Genomic DNA, 15031 nt, shown 5'->3' with positions numbered 1-15031 from the left:
ATAATGCCGTGCCCTAAAATTTATTGTGCATGTTAGTTATATTTTGATAGGAGTGCCTTGACTTTTTTTCTAATTATTATTGTTAAAAGCCATAACTGGGTCTTTTTTTTTTTTTTTTGGTCTTATATACTTTATTTGCGCAGCACTGCCACTCCTAGTCAGTTAGTCTTAAATGTCGCCATTATAACCATAAAAAACATTTATACATGTTTTCGGGGGAGACAACTGTTTGTGGTCGGGTAGCGATTTTAAAACGTCGCTTCAAAGATCGTTTATATTCAAAGAATAGCGGCTCGCATAGAGTAAACAAAAAAAAACCACCACGATATTGTCAAACCATAATCACAATAGACGATCTTTGGCGCACCCTCCTCCTCTTCCTCCTCTTCCTCCTCCTCTCTTGTCTCTTCTGTGGACTGCAAAGCGAACGCAAGGCATCTGCCTCGCTGCGTGCAATCATCCTCACGCCAAGTGCACGCCAAGTGGACGAGCTTCTCGTCCATCGCCACCTTTTCTTCGCATTTGAGTCCATTTTGGAGCCGCGGGGATGTCCGTCGCGGGGCTGAAGAAGCAGTTCCACAAAGCCACGCAGGTATGCCGTCGTGCGCGCGCACCTCCAGCATCCCTCCTCAACATCCAGACGTAAACACGACGCGCCCGCCGGGCTGTCTCCGAGCAGATTTCCACCACGTTTTCCTTGTTCACGCGTGGCCTCTTGCAGTTTGTCAACCATTTTTTAAAGAAATTGTGGATGTGCGCGTGTGTAAAGCGTGTCTTCTGGATGGTTGGCACGCGCATGATGGGATCTAATGTTACGTAACAGAGAGGCCTTTGAGACGGCGCTTCTGATTGGCTGTTGCTGCACACAACAGGGAATTCCCTCCATCCTCCATCACAGCATCTTTCCCTTCCCTCCATCATCCTCATTCCAACTCTCAAGAACCACCTGCAGAACACCCATATTGAACCTTAGACCCTGCCCACGTTTTTTATGTGTCCTTGAACACATCAGCGCCATGATCCTGTTTGCCAGCCGCAAACGGTAAATATGGATATTCCCACCCAGGAGATCAGAAAGTGGGGCAAATCTCTGCATGTGTGAGTGTTTGTGTGTGGGTTTGTGTTAGAGCTGAGGCGCCGCAGCGTGACCGCCGCCATCATCAGACGCGAGAAACGTGACACCTTGTTCATTTGACTGAATAAAACATGAGAAGAAGGCTAGGGATGTCGGAAGGCCTCTACTGGTTGACTGGTTTGATGAAATGTCTACAGTCCATTCTGTAGTATTTGTGTGTTGCATGGCTTCACTTGTCTGAATAAAACATGAAAAGAAGGGCGAGGGAAGTTGGAAGGACTCTGGTTTGATGAAATATCTACAGTCCATTCTGTAGTATTTGTGTGTTGGATGGGTGCTTTGCAGCAGGGAGACATATGAAACATGCAGTACATCAGATGCCGAGAACCAGGATTTAAGAGCCCTGGTAGAGTCTGTTTGGCGGGAAGGACTGCCTCGCTGTCATATGGTGTTCCACAGGGTTCAATTTTGGGGCCCCTTCAGTTTTTTTTTTTTTTTTATGCTATGCAGATGACAGATCTATGCCCTGTTAAGCAAAAAGGATGCTTTCTCCTCAAGGACATTTTTGTCTTGTATGGAGAAAATCAAAGCTTGGATGAAATTCCCATCTAATCGCAGCCCCTTGGTGTCTCAGAAGTGGCTTTTACAGTTACGTATTTTAAATTGAACCGGCTAATTGGTGCTGTTGGCAAATCCAGCTTCTTTTTTTAAACTTGGGCATCTGGTTAAACTAAAGCCTGTCCTTTCACAACGACAATTTATTCTGAAGTCAGCCAATCTTCTTTCAAGTGTCTCCAGTTGGTCCAAAATGCTGCTGCTCACCTCCAAACTGGACCTTCTAGGAGAGATCCAACTACAATTGTGGCCTCCCTTTACATCGTACATTTTAAGATTCCTTTATTTCTCTTAAAATCTTTAAATGGTCCCGCCACAAACACATTTTTTATTAGTTGGCTTTGGATCAAAATGAGATTTGGCATTAAACTGCCTCATTCCAAAACTATTTGATCGCTGGAGCCATTCTCATAAATCGGGGCACTTGTAGGTCAAGGCACCACTGTTTTTCCATTCCATCTTTTACGCCGTAATATTTACAAATGAGTTTGTTGTCATGTCGCCATGGTTACCGTCCTCTACAATGGCACAGCGGTCTTTAATTTCACAGAGAGCTGAAAAGGCTTTTGTTTTGGCGGGCTCTTGAATGCAACATGTATAATTGCCTTCCCCGCACCCCGCTGTTCAGAGGATGGTGTCACCATAGCAACCGCACACGTGTGAGAGGCGGGCGAGTGACACGCACGCTGTGGTTGGCCAGGTCAATAATTGATGGACCTCGAGGGAATCACACGTGACGATTGTGTGTGTGTGTCTGTGTGTTTATGTGTGTGTGTGTGTGTGTGTGTCGAGACATGCTTTGACTTGCATTTAAAATTGACAAGGTGCTCATCTGTCGCCATAGAAGATCTTTGCAGTTGTGTTTTAACTTCCAGTCTAATGCATAGACACATCTGAAGCAAATGCGCGCACACACACACACACACACATACAACACACATGAGGGAATCGTGGAATAACTTCCGGAGATGTTTATGTAACATGAAGAGGGTCCAAGGCCTGGTGTCTCCATGGTAACTGCATCCTCACTCCGCATGTTTGCGTCTTGATGCGTAATGATTTTTTTTTCTTCACCTCGAATGTTTTGTTTGACTCGCCTGGTCACGTGACCTACCTCTTCTTCGTTCTCTTTTTCACACTCTTCAGCCTTACCCTCTTCTTCACGCTCTCCACAGAAAGTCAGCGAGAAGGTGGGTGGCGCCGAAGGAACCAAGCTTGACGATGACTTTAAAGAAATGGAGAAGGTAAATGTGTTGTCGTGATGAAGAGGAAGAGGACGAGACCACAGCGTCTATAGTGCTTGTTTGTGTGTGTCCGCAAGAAAGTGGACGTGACCAGTCGAGCGGTCCTGGACATCATGACCAAAACCACCGAGTACCTGCAGCCCAACCCAGCCTCCAGGGCCAAGCTCAGCATGATCAACACCATGTCAAAAATCCGCGGCCAGGAGAAGGGACCCGGGTACCCGCAGGCCGAGTCCGTCCTCGGAGACGCCATGTTGAAGTTTGGCCGGGAACTAGGGGAGGACTCCTGCTTTGGTAAAGAATCTCATCTTCTTCATCCAACCCTCATCTTCATAATCCTGACACACATCCTCATTCTTCGTATCATTTGCGTATAACTCCTACATCCCTTGACCTTATCCTGGTCCTCCACCACCAAGGCCTGGCACTCATTGACGCTGGTGAATCCATGAAAGAACTGGGTGACGTGAAGGACGCTCTGGACATGGAGGTGAAACAAAACTTCATCGACCCACTGCAGAACCTACACGACAAAGACCTGAAAGAGATCCAGGTGAGCCGCTACAAGGTAGCCAAAGGTGATCACAACCAATCCACACACTCACGTGTCCTTCCCGTTACTGCTCCTCCTCAGCACCACCTGAAGAAGATGGAGGGACGCCGTCTGGATTTCGACTACAAGAAGAAGCGTCAGGGGAAGGTGCAGGACGATGAGATCAAACAAGCGCTGGAGAAGTTTGATGAGAGCAAAGAGATTGCAGAGCAGAGCATGTTCAACCTTCTGGAGAGTGATGTAAGACCCGCACCTCTTCCGTTGACTGCTTTGATAGGCTGACATCGCAGGATCGTTACACACATCAACCTGAGCAGAGTGAGATTCCGTATATTCAAATTGCAGATTGAGCAGGTGAGCCAGTTGGCGGCGCTGGTCCAGGCCCAGTTGGAGTACCACAGTCGCACCGCTCAGATCCTCCAGCAACTCTCCAGCAAGATGGACGACAGGTAGGCAACGGGCACCCCATCGTTGTGTTTCCTTATTGTTCTTCTAAAAATCCAACCTTCAGGATAAAGGAAGTGTCCAGTAAGCCCAGGAAAGAGTTTGTTCCAAAACCACGCATGACCTTGGAGCTCCTGCCGCCCAGTGAGAGCCACAACGGTGGCCTCCACTCTGCTAAATCCCCCGGAAGATCACCAGGTACAAAAATTAACATATAGTACCTCGGTATCGGTATTAAAGTACCATCCTGGCTACCTACCTACTGAGGAATCCACAATCGATTATCGATTAATCATTCTAATTTCCCTGTGATCGTTGTTAGCGTAATTGTAAACCTTCGGTACAAATTGAGACCGTCAGTTTAAAACTTACACGATAGCTTTTCCAATTTCAATTGTTGAGTGTTTGTCGGCGCGTTTCGCAGCCCCGCTGGACCAGCCATGCTGCCGGGCGCTCTACGACTTTGAGCCGGAGAACGAAGGCGAGCTGGGCTTCAAGGAGGGCGACGTCATCACGCTGACCAATCAGATCGATGACAACTGGTACGAGGGAATGATCCACGGTAACTCGGGCTTCTTCCCCATCAACTACGTCGACATCCTGGTGCCGCTCCCGCATTAAGGCCCCGCCACCCACACGGCCAATACCACGGTCCCCGTTTTAGCGTCCTCCTCCTCTTCCTCCTCGTCCTGTCTTCTTCTTCTTTTGCTGTGCTTTGCGCGAACGCGTTCACGTCGGAGAAGGCGAGGCTGCGGGACTGGAAGAGAGCGAACAAATTACCACATGATGTTTGCCGGCTCGGCGCTTTACACCGTCGAGCGCCGCCGCTACCGAGTGGGCTAGTCCCACCGCGCGTGTGTGCGGAGCTTGTGTGTCGTCTCGTTTTGCGTCGTTCCCGTCAGGGCGCCGTCGCATGGCTCTCGCCTCGTCTTCGTTTCCTCCTTCTTACACCACTTTGGGCTGTTTGCATGAGCTAGCCTCATAAGTGGAGCAGCAATGCATCATGGGATCACAGCTGCTCAGCAATAAGTTCAAAAAATGGTTAAGGTGTCGGGCAGGGATTTGCGGACACTTCCCAGTTGAGTGTTTTGTGTTGAGAGGCTGCTTGTTGACTTTTTATGTGGCTTTTGCATGCAGGATGGACGACTTGATCGAGTGATTGGTGTTACACGTGTCACAAAGTCACCGTGGTGAGCTGTGAGTGATTTTGTGGCAAAAGCAGCAGTAGTCGTGGCTTTGTTAAACATGGCCAGTCGGTATCTATTCGCTGTATTCAACTTTAGCAGCAATGCAAACCACACAAGTATATTCCCCAGGACGAGACCACTGACTGGCGTGCATGCCGGCATCCTTCATGTCCACGAAAAGAATCGAAATAGTGTTCAGCCAAGCTAACGGCACTGTATTCAACGTCAACGGCGGTCACAAATGGCTAATATGTTCACATACTAAGCCAGTATTTAACACAGTGGTGCGAAGGAATAAAACTACAAATTCTACCTTATGGTACTTAAATTGCTTTTTTAGCTATCTTTATTTTGTGGGGGGGAGTTTTAGCTTGGGCTTCAGGAGCTTTTGGAGTCTTAATTGATTTTACATTCCAAAACATTTAGTGTTATTCGAACACTCTATGATGAATATGACATGCTACCACTGTAGCAGCTTTGGCTAACGTCAGCTTGTTTACAGTGCTAAAGCTAGCTTAGTAATGCTAGCGGCGTTTTGTTGGAGGATTGACAGCGTTCTTTGCGACTACGTGATACAATTAGGCACTTTCATAATTGTGCATGTCACTGTGGAGTGAGTTTGTTCAAATTTCTCAAGTGGTTTTAAAACTGCCCATTTTAGTTGTTTTGTCTGACAACTTTTTAATTCTACCCCCTACATTGAAAATAGCTATAGCAACAGACTTTGTACCCCTAAGTTTGTCAAATAGGCGCAATACTTTTTTCAACCTCCGCAGCTGATGATGTCAAAGATCATCTGAATAGTGAATAAAGACATTCTGAGATTTTGACTGACTGAAATCTCAGGGTGTTATGGGGCAAAAAAAAAAAAATGGTACAGCGAACATATTGGAACGTAAACGGGAGCATTAAACGACAATGGCAGCAGATTCGAAGAGGGAATTGTTGACTGTAAGAATAATTTATGGCGAATATGTTGTGTCTTGTGCCTGCCGAAAAACCACGTGCTTCTGGCATTTTAAAATTTTAATTTCATTAAAAAACACACACACACACACAAGATAGGTGTATTTTTTCATTTGTTATTGTCAGTTAATTTAGCATGTTTTGTAACTTGATTCACAACATTTGCAAAGCTATGAAAACATGTCGTGCTAACATAAAAGACTAACTCGCTTTTTCCGTAGCGTCAACGTCAAGCCTACGCCATCTAGCTTTTCTCTTTTTGTACTGAAGGGACCCACCGACGTATGTACTTTTTTGTACTTAAGTGCAGCCGTTTTATCACTACTTTTTTTTTTTTTTTTTGCATTGTGCTTCCACATTCGTACAGATTGTGAGTATTTTGGCCACCTTTGATTTAGCAAAGCACAAGAACAAATAACTTTGCAGAAAACACAACACAAACACTACAAAGAACAGCTGTGAGGGCAATAAAAATATTCCAATAAGCTACATTTGTGGGCTGCATGCTTTGCGTCATGGTGGCCTGATGCTCTGTTGTGTACTCCCTTGTCCCCCATTTCGGAGAGCTTTTTTATTTAATTTTTTTGTCTTCGTCGATGGCGACGTGTATTTTGACCTCAGTGAGGGACCTGTGCGGCCTTCGTCGTCACGTCACGTCGTCGCGAAGAGTAAACATACTTGAAGATGTCTGCAGCGAAACTTTGCTCGTTGGACCAGGATTGGTGTGATCGTGTGACCTTGCTTTGCCTTGCGGCTGTATAAAATAGCCTCATGCCTGCCTGGTGTCTTCTGCTGAGCTATGCGTGTACCTTATTTATTGTATTTATTATTTATTTATTCTCGTGTCTCTATTTTTAAGAGCATACACCTGTGGCGTAATTTAAAGATGCGGGGTAGAGGAGGTGTGGTCAAAGCTAGCCTGTACTAACTGTTGCTCTCCTCGTGTTGGATGATGATGATATATACAACCGGTATATGTATATCTTGCTTGTTGTGAGAAGACCTGCATTGTAATGACAATAAATGATTAACACTACAAATGCTTACTATTTTTGCTAACGGAACATTAAAAAAACTGTCAAGTGAATTCAGATATTTCTTTCTAAATACATTTTACATGTTTAAAGATAATTGCTAGAAATGACAACTGTGTTGTACTCAGTTCTGGATAGATATGGAGATAGACAGACAGGCAGCCAGACCAGACAATGTATATAGTCATGTAGGTTGCCAATATGTCCGCCAGGGGCGCTGTAGAAACTTATTTTCGTTTCCCTCCTTTCCGCTGACGCATTTACGTGCGTCCGGATATTTATAAGCTTTTATGGGCTACGTAAAGTCGGCGTTTTTAAGAAATGCGCACTTGGGAGAGATTACCCGTGTTAGAACACGCTCAAGAGAAATGTACTTGTACACTGTACTGAAATAGAATACTGAAAGATTAAGATGGCAAAATCAACCCATTTTAAAGCGAATTAACATTTAAATCATGATCAAGTGTCAACATCTGGGTTCCATGACTTGATAGGTTAGACATCAGATCTATTGTTTCTTGGTTACGCAGAGGTATAACGCGGAAATGGGTTCAAATAATTGATTTAACACACGACATTTGGCGCAGTAGACGGCTGACCCACTTTTTTTCACACTGAGCATTGAAGCGAAAGCTAGAAGGGATTAGCTCGATTACACACCGGAAGTACAACATCGGTCATAAATTAAAAGAACATGACCTGAAAGAAAACATAAACAAATAACCTGTGATGATTTTCAAAATACGTCTTAAAGCATTTTTTGCACATATAGGAACCGGTTAAGATGAATCATTCTCTAACTTAATTTTTAAATTACACTTCGACCTTGGGTTTCAATTGACTTAGAAAGTCTCCACCGGAAGTAATCCCTTTCTTACGAAAAATACTTCACACTCATTCGGTGTGTTTTGGACCTGTGAAGATCGCGGAGAAACAACTTCGTCGAGCCAAGCATCCGAACTGTGGCCAAAACCGGAGGAAATGGACTTAAAGGAAAAGGTTTCGTTGGTGCTGGGCCAACGGTCGCCGAAAGACGTAAGTGTCCGCTTTTACGGTTTAGTTTACGAGAGACGGTGCGGCCATAAACATAAAATAACACGGAGTGAGGCTGACGAGCACATGGCGCACTTCAGTGTTCCGAAACGATCAGAACAGAATAGAAACATGCAAACGATGCGCCAGGCCGAGACAAGCAATCCGTAGCGAATGGGGTGTTAATGGCCAAAATTCTCTTACTTTGGAAGCAGACGTCTTTCATCTCCGACCCTGCAGTGCACACGCATGGCGCCATGTGCTTTGTTGTTTTGTGGCGTACGTTTTTGTCACTTTACTCTTGCCCCGAATTGTTTGCGCACCGGCGTGTCATTATGTTCCATTTTGTACAATACATTTTCTCGCATTAATGAAGCCAATCGGTGCATAAGCCTACGTGCTCAAAACACAAATAGCGGCGAAGTTGAATAAATTGTGGTGTGATATTAAACCCAAATTAAAGCAAGCCTTATTTTCTAATTTGAATGTGGCTTATTATTTAGTCATCGTTAAGCGGTTTAATGACTGGCGCGTTGTTGCTAGGAGGGTTATAAGAGCCGTACTCCGTGGCGCGTGTCTGGCGCGCAGCTAGCTAGCAGCGTGCTAACGCTAGCTGGTAGCCAGCAGGAAGGTTTTTCGTTAATAACTTGACTTTCTGTCAAAGTCTGAGCCAAACGCCAACCTTCTTCTCCCCTCCTTCACGTTAGACGACTGCAGTACCCCTAAACTTTAGCCAGCTCGGTGCTAGGTTAGCTACAAATGTTTAGCGACTTGTACCAGCTCTGTGATTGTCATGGGTTGAATTGGTTACATCCTATCGAAGGAAAATAATACGTTATTGCTTAAAATTAGAATAGAATGTAAAGAGAAACGGTTTCCTTAAAGTGTATTACATAGTACTGTATTTGCGTTTTGTGTGTGGCTTTAAGAGGCGTGGCATAGTGACAGGGGTTGATGGACCCATACTTAAAAATAAAAGTTCAAGTTGGGCTCCTCTTCGTGAAACAAAAGTCACACTAATTACCCGTGTGCACATTTTAACCCCTTAAAAGGAAATTCTGTGCAATCTGAATGAGGAATCAAATTACCCCAAACTGATAGGCTAATCGAAGGTGAGTTTTCAAAGGTGAGAGTTCAGTTTCACCCACCCTGTTGGTTAAATGGCATCCAGGTCCGTGAGCTGGTTCTGGACAACAGTCGTGCCGTTGATGGGAGAATTGAAGGTATCACAGAGGAGTTCTGCAACCTGGAGAAGCTGAGCCTCATCAACGTCCGCCTGACCACTTTAGAAGATATGCCTAAACTGGACAAACTGAAGAAGGTGAGCACATCTATTTTTTTTTACATGTGTTGCCAGATGCTGCATTGTGAAAAGAGGATAAAGTGTTTGGTTTCTTGCAGTTGGAGCTCTGCGATAACAGGATATCAGGAGGTCTAGAGGTTCTGGCTGAGCGTCTGAAGAACTTGAAGTATCTTTATCTCAGTGGCAACAAGGTTAAAGACATCAGCACTTTGGAGCCACTGGTAAGTTTAGCTAGGAAGCTTAATCAAGTGAATGAAGCCCATGACTGAAATTCTACGCACACCCTCCCCGCTAGAAAAATTTGCCTCAGCTAAAGAGTCTGGACCTCTTCAACTGCGAGGTGACCAACCTGACTGACTACAGAGAGTCCATCTTCAAGCTGCTCCCTAAGCTCACCTACCTGGACGGCTTCGACATCGACAACTGCGAGGGCTCCGACTCGGACGGCGAGGTGGACGGAGCAGAAGACGATGACAAAGGTGAGCCTTCCGGTCCTCGTCTCCAGCAACTCAACCAACATATCCCACTCAGCTCGTCTCTCTATTTTTGAGGACGTCGAGTATGCAGAGTACGATGACGAAGATGATGACAACAGCGATGATGAGGTGAATGGAGCACGACACGCTCATTTCCGACTAGTGTTGCAGAGTGGTGGAAAATGTCTTGTAAATTCCCTCAAAATTAAGATGGTAACATTTTGGAAAGAAATACAAAGATACACTTTTTGGGCTCAAAAACTCTAACGTCTTCTCTCTGTAGGATGGACACATAAACAGAGATGACTGCAGTGACGACTGCGTAGACGACGAAGAGGACGATGAGGACGAGGATGGTGCGCACCCCTTAAACACACACGTACTGTTAACAAGCGGACCGAGAAATATTGACAGCTATTTTGTTGTCCCGGCAGATGACGGCTCATCTCCAGCCAAAGGAGAGAAGAGGAAGTGGGACCCCGAAGATGACGACGACGAAGACGACGACAAAGACGACGACAAAGACGATTAAGTCCCATCTGACCTCTCGCTCATGCCACCTCCCGGGCTGCATTCCATTTCTCCGACTGGCACCCTCCTATTGACTCCACGTCACTCTTTTGTGTTTGTGTGTTGTTGTTGTTGTTTTATAACTGGCACCGAAAGTTAATTTGATTTTAAAAGTTTGACAAGACGTTATTCAGTTTTGCGTCAATGACGTCGCTGATTTCATCCCAAACTTTCTCAGGATTTAAAGCCCCTACTCTGCCGGCTTCATCTGAAACGCACGACTAAAACGTCATTGAGCGTTTTTTTTTAAATGCATCTCAAGAAGGTGGAAATGTCTTTGTCAACGATTGTTAGATTTTTTACATTTAGTTAAGGTAAATATGCAATGCCAGAGGAGGTCATTGCATCCAAATGTCCCCCAATGAACCAATTGATGTCATCAACCCCTCCGAGTGCTCAGGGCAAACTGTGGCGTGTCTTTAGGTTTTTTTTTTTTTTTTTCCATTTTAACTGTTTTTATTTTTCCCTAAAAAATGTTGATTGTTCACAGAAAAGCATTTTACCCTCCCATCCCTATCCTCTTTGCTTTCACACTTTTTTTTTTTTACTTTCTGTAAGTTAAAGGAAATACTACAAAAAATACAGAAATGGAGTTTGTAAATAAAATCTTGAAATTTTGCTTTATTCTATTGTATCTGGATTGATTTCCTGGACCTTGTCTGCTCAAGCAATTTAACACAAGAAGTACACAAGCTACAAGTGGTTTGTGTGTCAGCTGTCACCACGTTACGCTCGGGTGGTTGTGTGTCTGATTTCCTGTTCCAACTCGGTGATCCTCACCTGTCAGTCGGCAACAAAAAGACTCGTGTTAGTGCGGCGGCGGCAAAGCCGTTTCATTGTTACCATGCAGGCAGCCACGTGTTCTGACGTCTTTCTGGTCGAGTATTTCTCGGAGACCTCGGATCTCCTCTTGCTGTTTGTAGAACGCCTCGCGGAGCTAAAAAAAAAAAAGTCAATATCATATTTGAAGGGCCAATTGGATTTGAGATAATTTTGACAGAAATCTCTGGAAAGTCTAAAAACCAAAAAAGGTGTCATCCTTATAGATGTGTTTTGTGAGCAGGTTCCAATTGTTGCTAAAACAGCGCCACTCTACTGATGTGGCGTAAGTTAGCAATTGCAGTTGAAAATACACAGGTGAGATTTACGGGACTCCTAAAGGTGGCTTTCAAATTTAAGATGCTGAAAAAAATTCTGTTTTACCTCATCCTCAGTGGTGGGCGGGGGCCTCTCGGTGGGCTCACAGCAGTGGGGCGTGACATCGTACATCCACAGCTGCGACTCATCTGGCTGCCACCCTAAAAGTTTGTGTACCTCCCTGTGGTATTTGGCATCCTGGTAGGCCAGCTGCTCCTCCAGAAAGTTCTGGTGCATTAAAAACCACAACAAAATACGTATTCAATTTTGTTAGATGTTATTCACAACTCTCGAGTGAGTACATTTTCGATGAAGCGGGGAAGCGCTTTTGCGGCCGGGCCTTTGGGGTACCAGTTCTTCTCAGCAAGGCTTTCTGTGTAAGGGTTGACTACTCGAGTGCTAGGATGTAGAGACATCAGAACTGGGCCTGCTGGACCAGAAGGAAGAGTTTTTGCTAAGTCATTGTGGAAAACCATTGTCTGCTGTTCTTGGTAAGATGGTTCACCGACCCCTGTTGATTCCTGCTAGCCACTCTTGAGCCGTCACGGCGGCCCGGTTTCCCGCCGTCATTGGGTAGAGATCCTCGTGAAATGTCGCTGACTGACGGGACGGACAAAGCATTAGACGATTACCACATATTCCAACGAGCTCGCAAATGAGACCGACCTTCTTGCGCGGCACGATCATGGACAACGGTTCCACCAGACCTTTGACGGCGATCAGACGATAGAATCGGAAAATCTCGCAGACGTTGACATCCAGGCCGCGCTTTGGCATCACCGCTACGCTGCCGCAGAGGTCACGTTAGCGTAGCACAAATGAAATCATTCAGCCTTCCCAAAATAAGCATATGCTTGAACTAGGACTCGGACTTAGCCTTGGCTCATGTTGGTCCGCATCTCACCGAGTCCTTTATGAGGCAGCGGCGATCTGAACTCGGTCAGAAAGCTGACGTAAGGTTTCTCCGAACTCAGCTCGTAGTACCTGATGTTCCCCTCACCCTGCAGCAAACACACTTCAGCTGTCATTGAAATTTTGATGTAAAGCTTTTGTGAGACCCAAAACGGGTGCACGGACCTTCCCGGCGAGGTAAAGCATATCAGTGTCCGGATCAAAGAACGGGAAGAGGACTCCCGCAGATCCATCTAAATCTTCTTCGTACAGAGGCTCCGACAAGTCGTCCTGCTCACAATAATAAACAAAGACGAGTTTTGTATGATCATTTTGGCGTAGTTAATTATTGGCTATAGAGGAAATGAATTTACTGGATCCCAGAGGACGAGCTGTCTGTGGTTCCATGGAGAGCAACCGGTGCTCAGCAGCATCTTCAAGCCTCCCATGTACATGACCTTGTTGGCCCTGTGAGACTTGTTGCAGGACACCTGCAGCACCAGCCCACAAGGTCACGTGCTGTCACAAATCCCTCACCCCCCAAAACACACCTGGAGAGTCTTTCCCGTGCGAGGGTCCAGCACTCGAACGCGTCTGTCTTTGGACGCGACTGCCAGGCGGTTTCCTTCCCGGTTAAAGCTGACGGACAACAGCAACATCTCCGACGGGAAACGGTGGTAGACGGGCGCCATGACGACACGCACCGGACGCCTGAGCACCGCTCCATCCTGAGACACGTCCCAGAGGAGGACCTATTGCCGAGACCAAAGATTCTTTTTGGATTTATTTCTAAGGCCACTGACTTGGTTTGGGATCGAACCTTGTAGTCATAGGCCGAGCTTAGAAGAAGATTCTCGGCAGTCGGATGCCACTCGATAAGCCCGACCCTCCTGGAGTGACCGATCAGAGTCTTCCTGGCCTGGGTGAGATTCCGCTGGATGCCACAGAGCGGAATGTCCCAGATCTTGACCTGTTTGGTAACACGTTCAACCGTGAGCGCCAATGGAGCAAGAGCAGACGACAGAAATCGATTAGCGATCACCGTGCAGTCCTCCGAACACGAGGCGATGCAACAGTCATCAAACGGGTTCCACTTGACGTCAACAACCTGAGCCCTGTGACCGCACACCCTCGGGTGCTGAGGGTCCACTCGGCCTGTCTGAAAGGGGAAAAGTCAGACAATTCTTCCTTTGGTTAGAAGACCGACAATGATCATGGGGTTCCTACGTGATGGATGGGCAGCACCAAGAAGGACCCGCCCCCGCCGCACTCGGTCACCGTGGCAATGAAGCAAGGATTGACGCAGCAGTAGTGGTTGTCGTGGACACCACGTGTGATGGGAATGCCATCGTAGCTGCGCCACCTGCTGGACGCTTTCCCGAAGACGTGGCGGAACTTTGAGCAGTGGAAGGATGAGCGCCTTGACATCTGCAGGAGACCAACGTGTGTGTCAAAACTGTTTGAGCCATCTCAACGGCCTCTTGTGGCCTCCTGATCATTTGGCTGCACTGCGTGTGCTGAGGTCAATGTGCTGCATGATCAGGTCACATCAATAATACAAATGTCATTATTGGGTTTAATATTCTCATTAATAATAAATCAATACACATGCACACAAAGTGACAAATTGGTCATCTGTAACAGATCACCTCTCTCGTTAAATATACATGAGTGACATTTAAATTTCCTGTTTAGTAGGTGGGGGAGGAAAGCAGCTGAGAACATCTGTGAAGGACATCTGGAGGATCAAAACTCATTTTTTAGTGTACCTCTTGGGGTACCAGAACACATTGTGTACTTTATTTCTCAAGTCATTGTGGGAAGTCCACAAGGACGCGCAAATTCCCCACACGAACACTAATGACATGACAATGATTTCATCCAACAATGTGTGAGCTGCACACAAGCCACATCCAAAAACTACTTCTGACTTGCACCGTGGTGATCATGTGACAAAAGCAACAACTTAGCCAAGGGGTGTCAAACTTTTTTTTTTCACAGACCGCATTGTAGTCATAGTTTCTTTCAGAGGGCCATTATGACTGTCAACCCAAATAAATGTATGAGCACCTCATATTATATACGGTAAAAGCCACAAAACAAACTGACAAATAACTCGTTTTCAAATCAGACGAGTAAAAACTGGTCAAATATTTTAAAAAGATATATTTTTAAAAGTGAAGACAATTTGCAATTCTAGTAATGACATCAATTTGTCATGGCAGGCCACGTAAAATGATATGGCGGCCGTATCTGGCCCCCGGGCCTTGACTTTGACACCTGTGACTTAGCTAAAAGTGCGAAGACTGGAAACGGAAGGAACAACACGGCCCTAAATCAATTGTTCAGACTCGTTCTTACCTCTCACAGTCATTTAGAGATGCCACCTGGCAAAGTTTGGGACAGCTGGAACAACACCTGGATGAAAGCTCAAGTAGAAGCGCTGGTGACTTCTAGCAGCCCACCACAGCTCACTCTCCTGATCTCTGATGTTCTGCCTCCCC

General features: G+C 45.9%; 3 protein-coding genes across 8 annotated transcripts; 2 read left to right on the top strand and 1 right to left on the bottom strand.

Annotated features, from left to right (window-relative positions):
- Positions 1 to 369: 369 nt before the first annotated feature.
- On the top strand, positions 370 to 7171 carry LOC125977870 (endophilin-A1). The gene is made up of 8 exons (XM_049734904.2): positions 370 to 592; positions 2866 to 2934; positions 3012 to 3228; positions 3354 to 3487; positions 3569 to 3727; positions 3833 to 3936; positions 3999 to 4129; positions 4356 to 7171. Exons 1-8 carry the CDS (start codon positions 548 to 550, stop codon positions 4550 to 4552), a joined length of 1056 nt encoding a protein of 351 aa, XP_049590861.1. The 5' UTR covers positions 370 to 547; the 3' UTR covers positions 4553 to 7171.
- An 814-nt stretch (positions 7172 to 7985) lies between these two features.
- On the top strand, positions 7986 to 11123 carry LOC125977917 (acidic leucine-rich nuclear phosphoprotein 32 family member B). 3 transcript variants are annotated; one of them, XR_007484779.2, is made up of 7 exons: positions 7986 to 8153; positions 9322 to 9471; positions 9552 to 9674; positions 9749 to 9932; positions 10005 to 10058; positions 10213 to 10285; positions 10364 to 10492. XR_007484779.2 is itself a non-coding variant. In XM_049734981.2 (7 exons), exons 1-7 carry the CDS (start codon positions 8100 to 8102, stop codon positions 10459 to 10461), a joined length of 720 nt encoding a protein of 239 aa, XP_049590938.1. In that variant the 5' UTR covers positions 7986 to 8099; the 3' UTR covers positions 10462 to 11123. The 3 variants fall into 3 exon arrangements, 2 of the variants coding, with proteins under 2 accessions (XP_049590938.1, XP_049590929.1); XM_049734981.2 differs by having other exon boundaries at positions 10021 to 10058; positions 10364 to 11123; XM_049734972.1 differs by having other exon boundaries at positions 9985 to 10058; positions 10364 to 11123.
- Positions 11101 to 15025, bottom strand: LOC125977784 (coronin-2A-like). Of its 4 annotated transcripts, none has more exons than XM_049734720.1 (14): positions 14889 to 15025; positions 13755 to 13955; positions 13570 to 13686; positions 13348 to 13497; positions 13079 to 13279; positions 12902 to 13018; positions 12714 to 12818; positions 12541 to 12637; positions 12303 to 12418; positions 12146 to 12236; positions 11939 to 12066; positions 11703 to 11864; positions 11368 to 11436; positions 11101 to 11279 (listed from the first exon to the last, which is right to left on the bottom strand). In XM_049734720.1, exons 2-14 carry the CDS (start codon positions 13953 to 13955, stop codon positions 11226 to 11228), a joined length of 1608 nt encoding a protein of 535 aa, XP_049590677.1. In that variant the 5' UTR covers positions 14889 to 15025; the 3' UTR covers positions 11101 to 11225. The 4 variants fall into 4 exon arrangements, with proteins under 4 accessions (XP_049590677.1, XP_049590684.1, XP_049590659.1 ...); XM_049734727.1 differs by having other exon boundaries at positions 11939 to 12063; XM_049734702.1 differs by having other exon boundaries at positions 13570 to 13682.
- Between the last annotated feature and the right edge of the window lie 6 nt (positions 15026 to 15031).

The sequence above is a fragment of the Syngnathus scovelli genome, chromosome 1 (genome assembly GCF_024217435.2).
Source record: "Syngnathus scovelli strain Florida chromosome 1, RoL_Ssco_1.2, whole genome shotgun sequence".
In the NCBI taxonomy this organism is placed as follows: Eukaryota; Metazoa; Chordata; class Actinopteri; order Syngnathiformes; family Syngnathidae; genus Syngnathus; species Syngnathus scovelli.
Note: the sequence above shows the minus strand (reverse complement) of the source record. Positions and strands in the feature narration are given on the sequence as shown.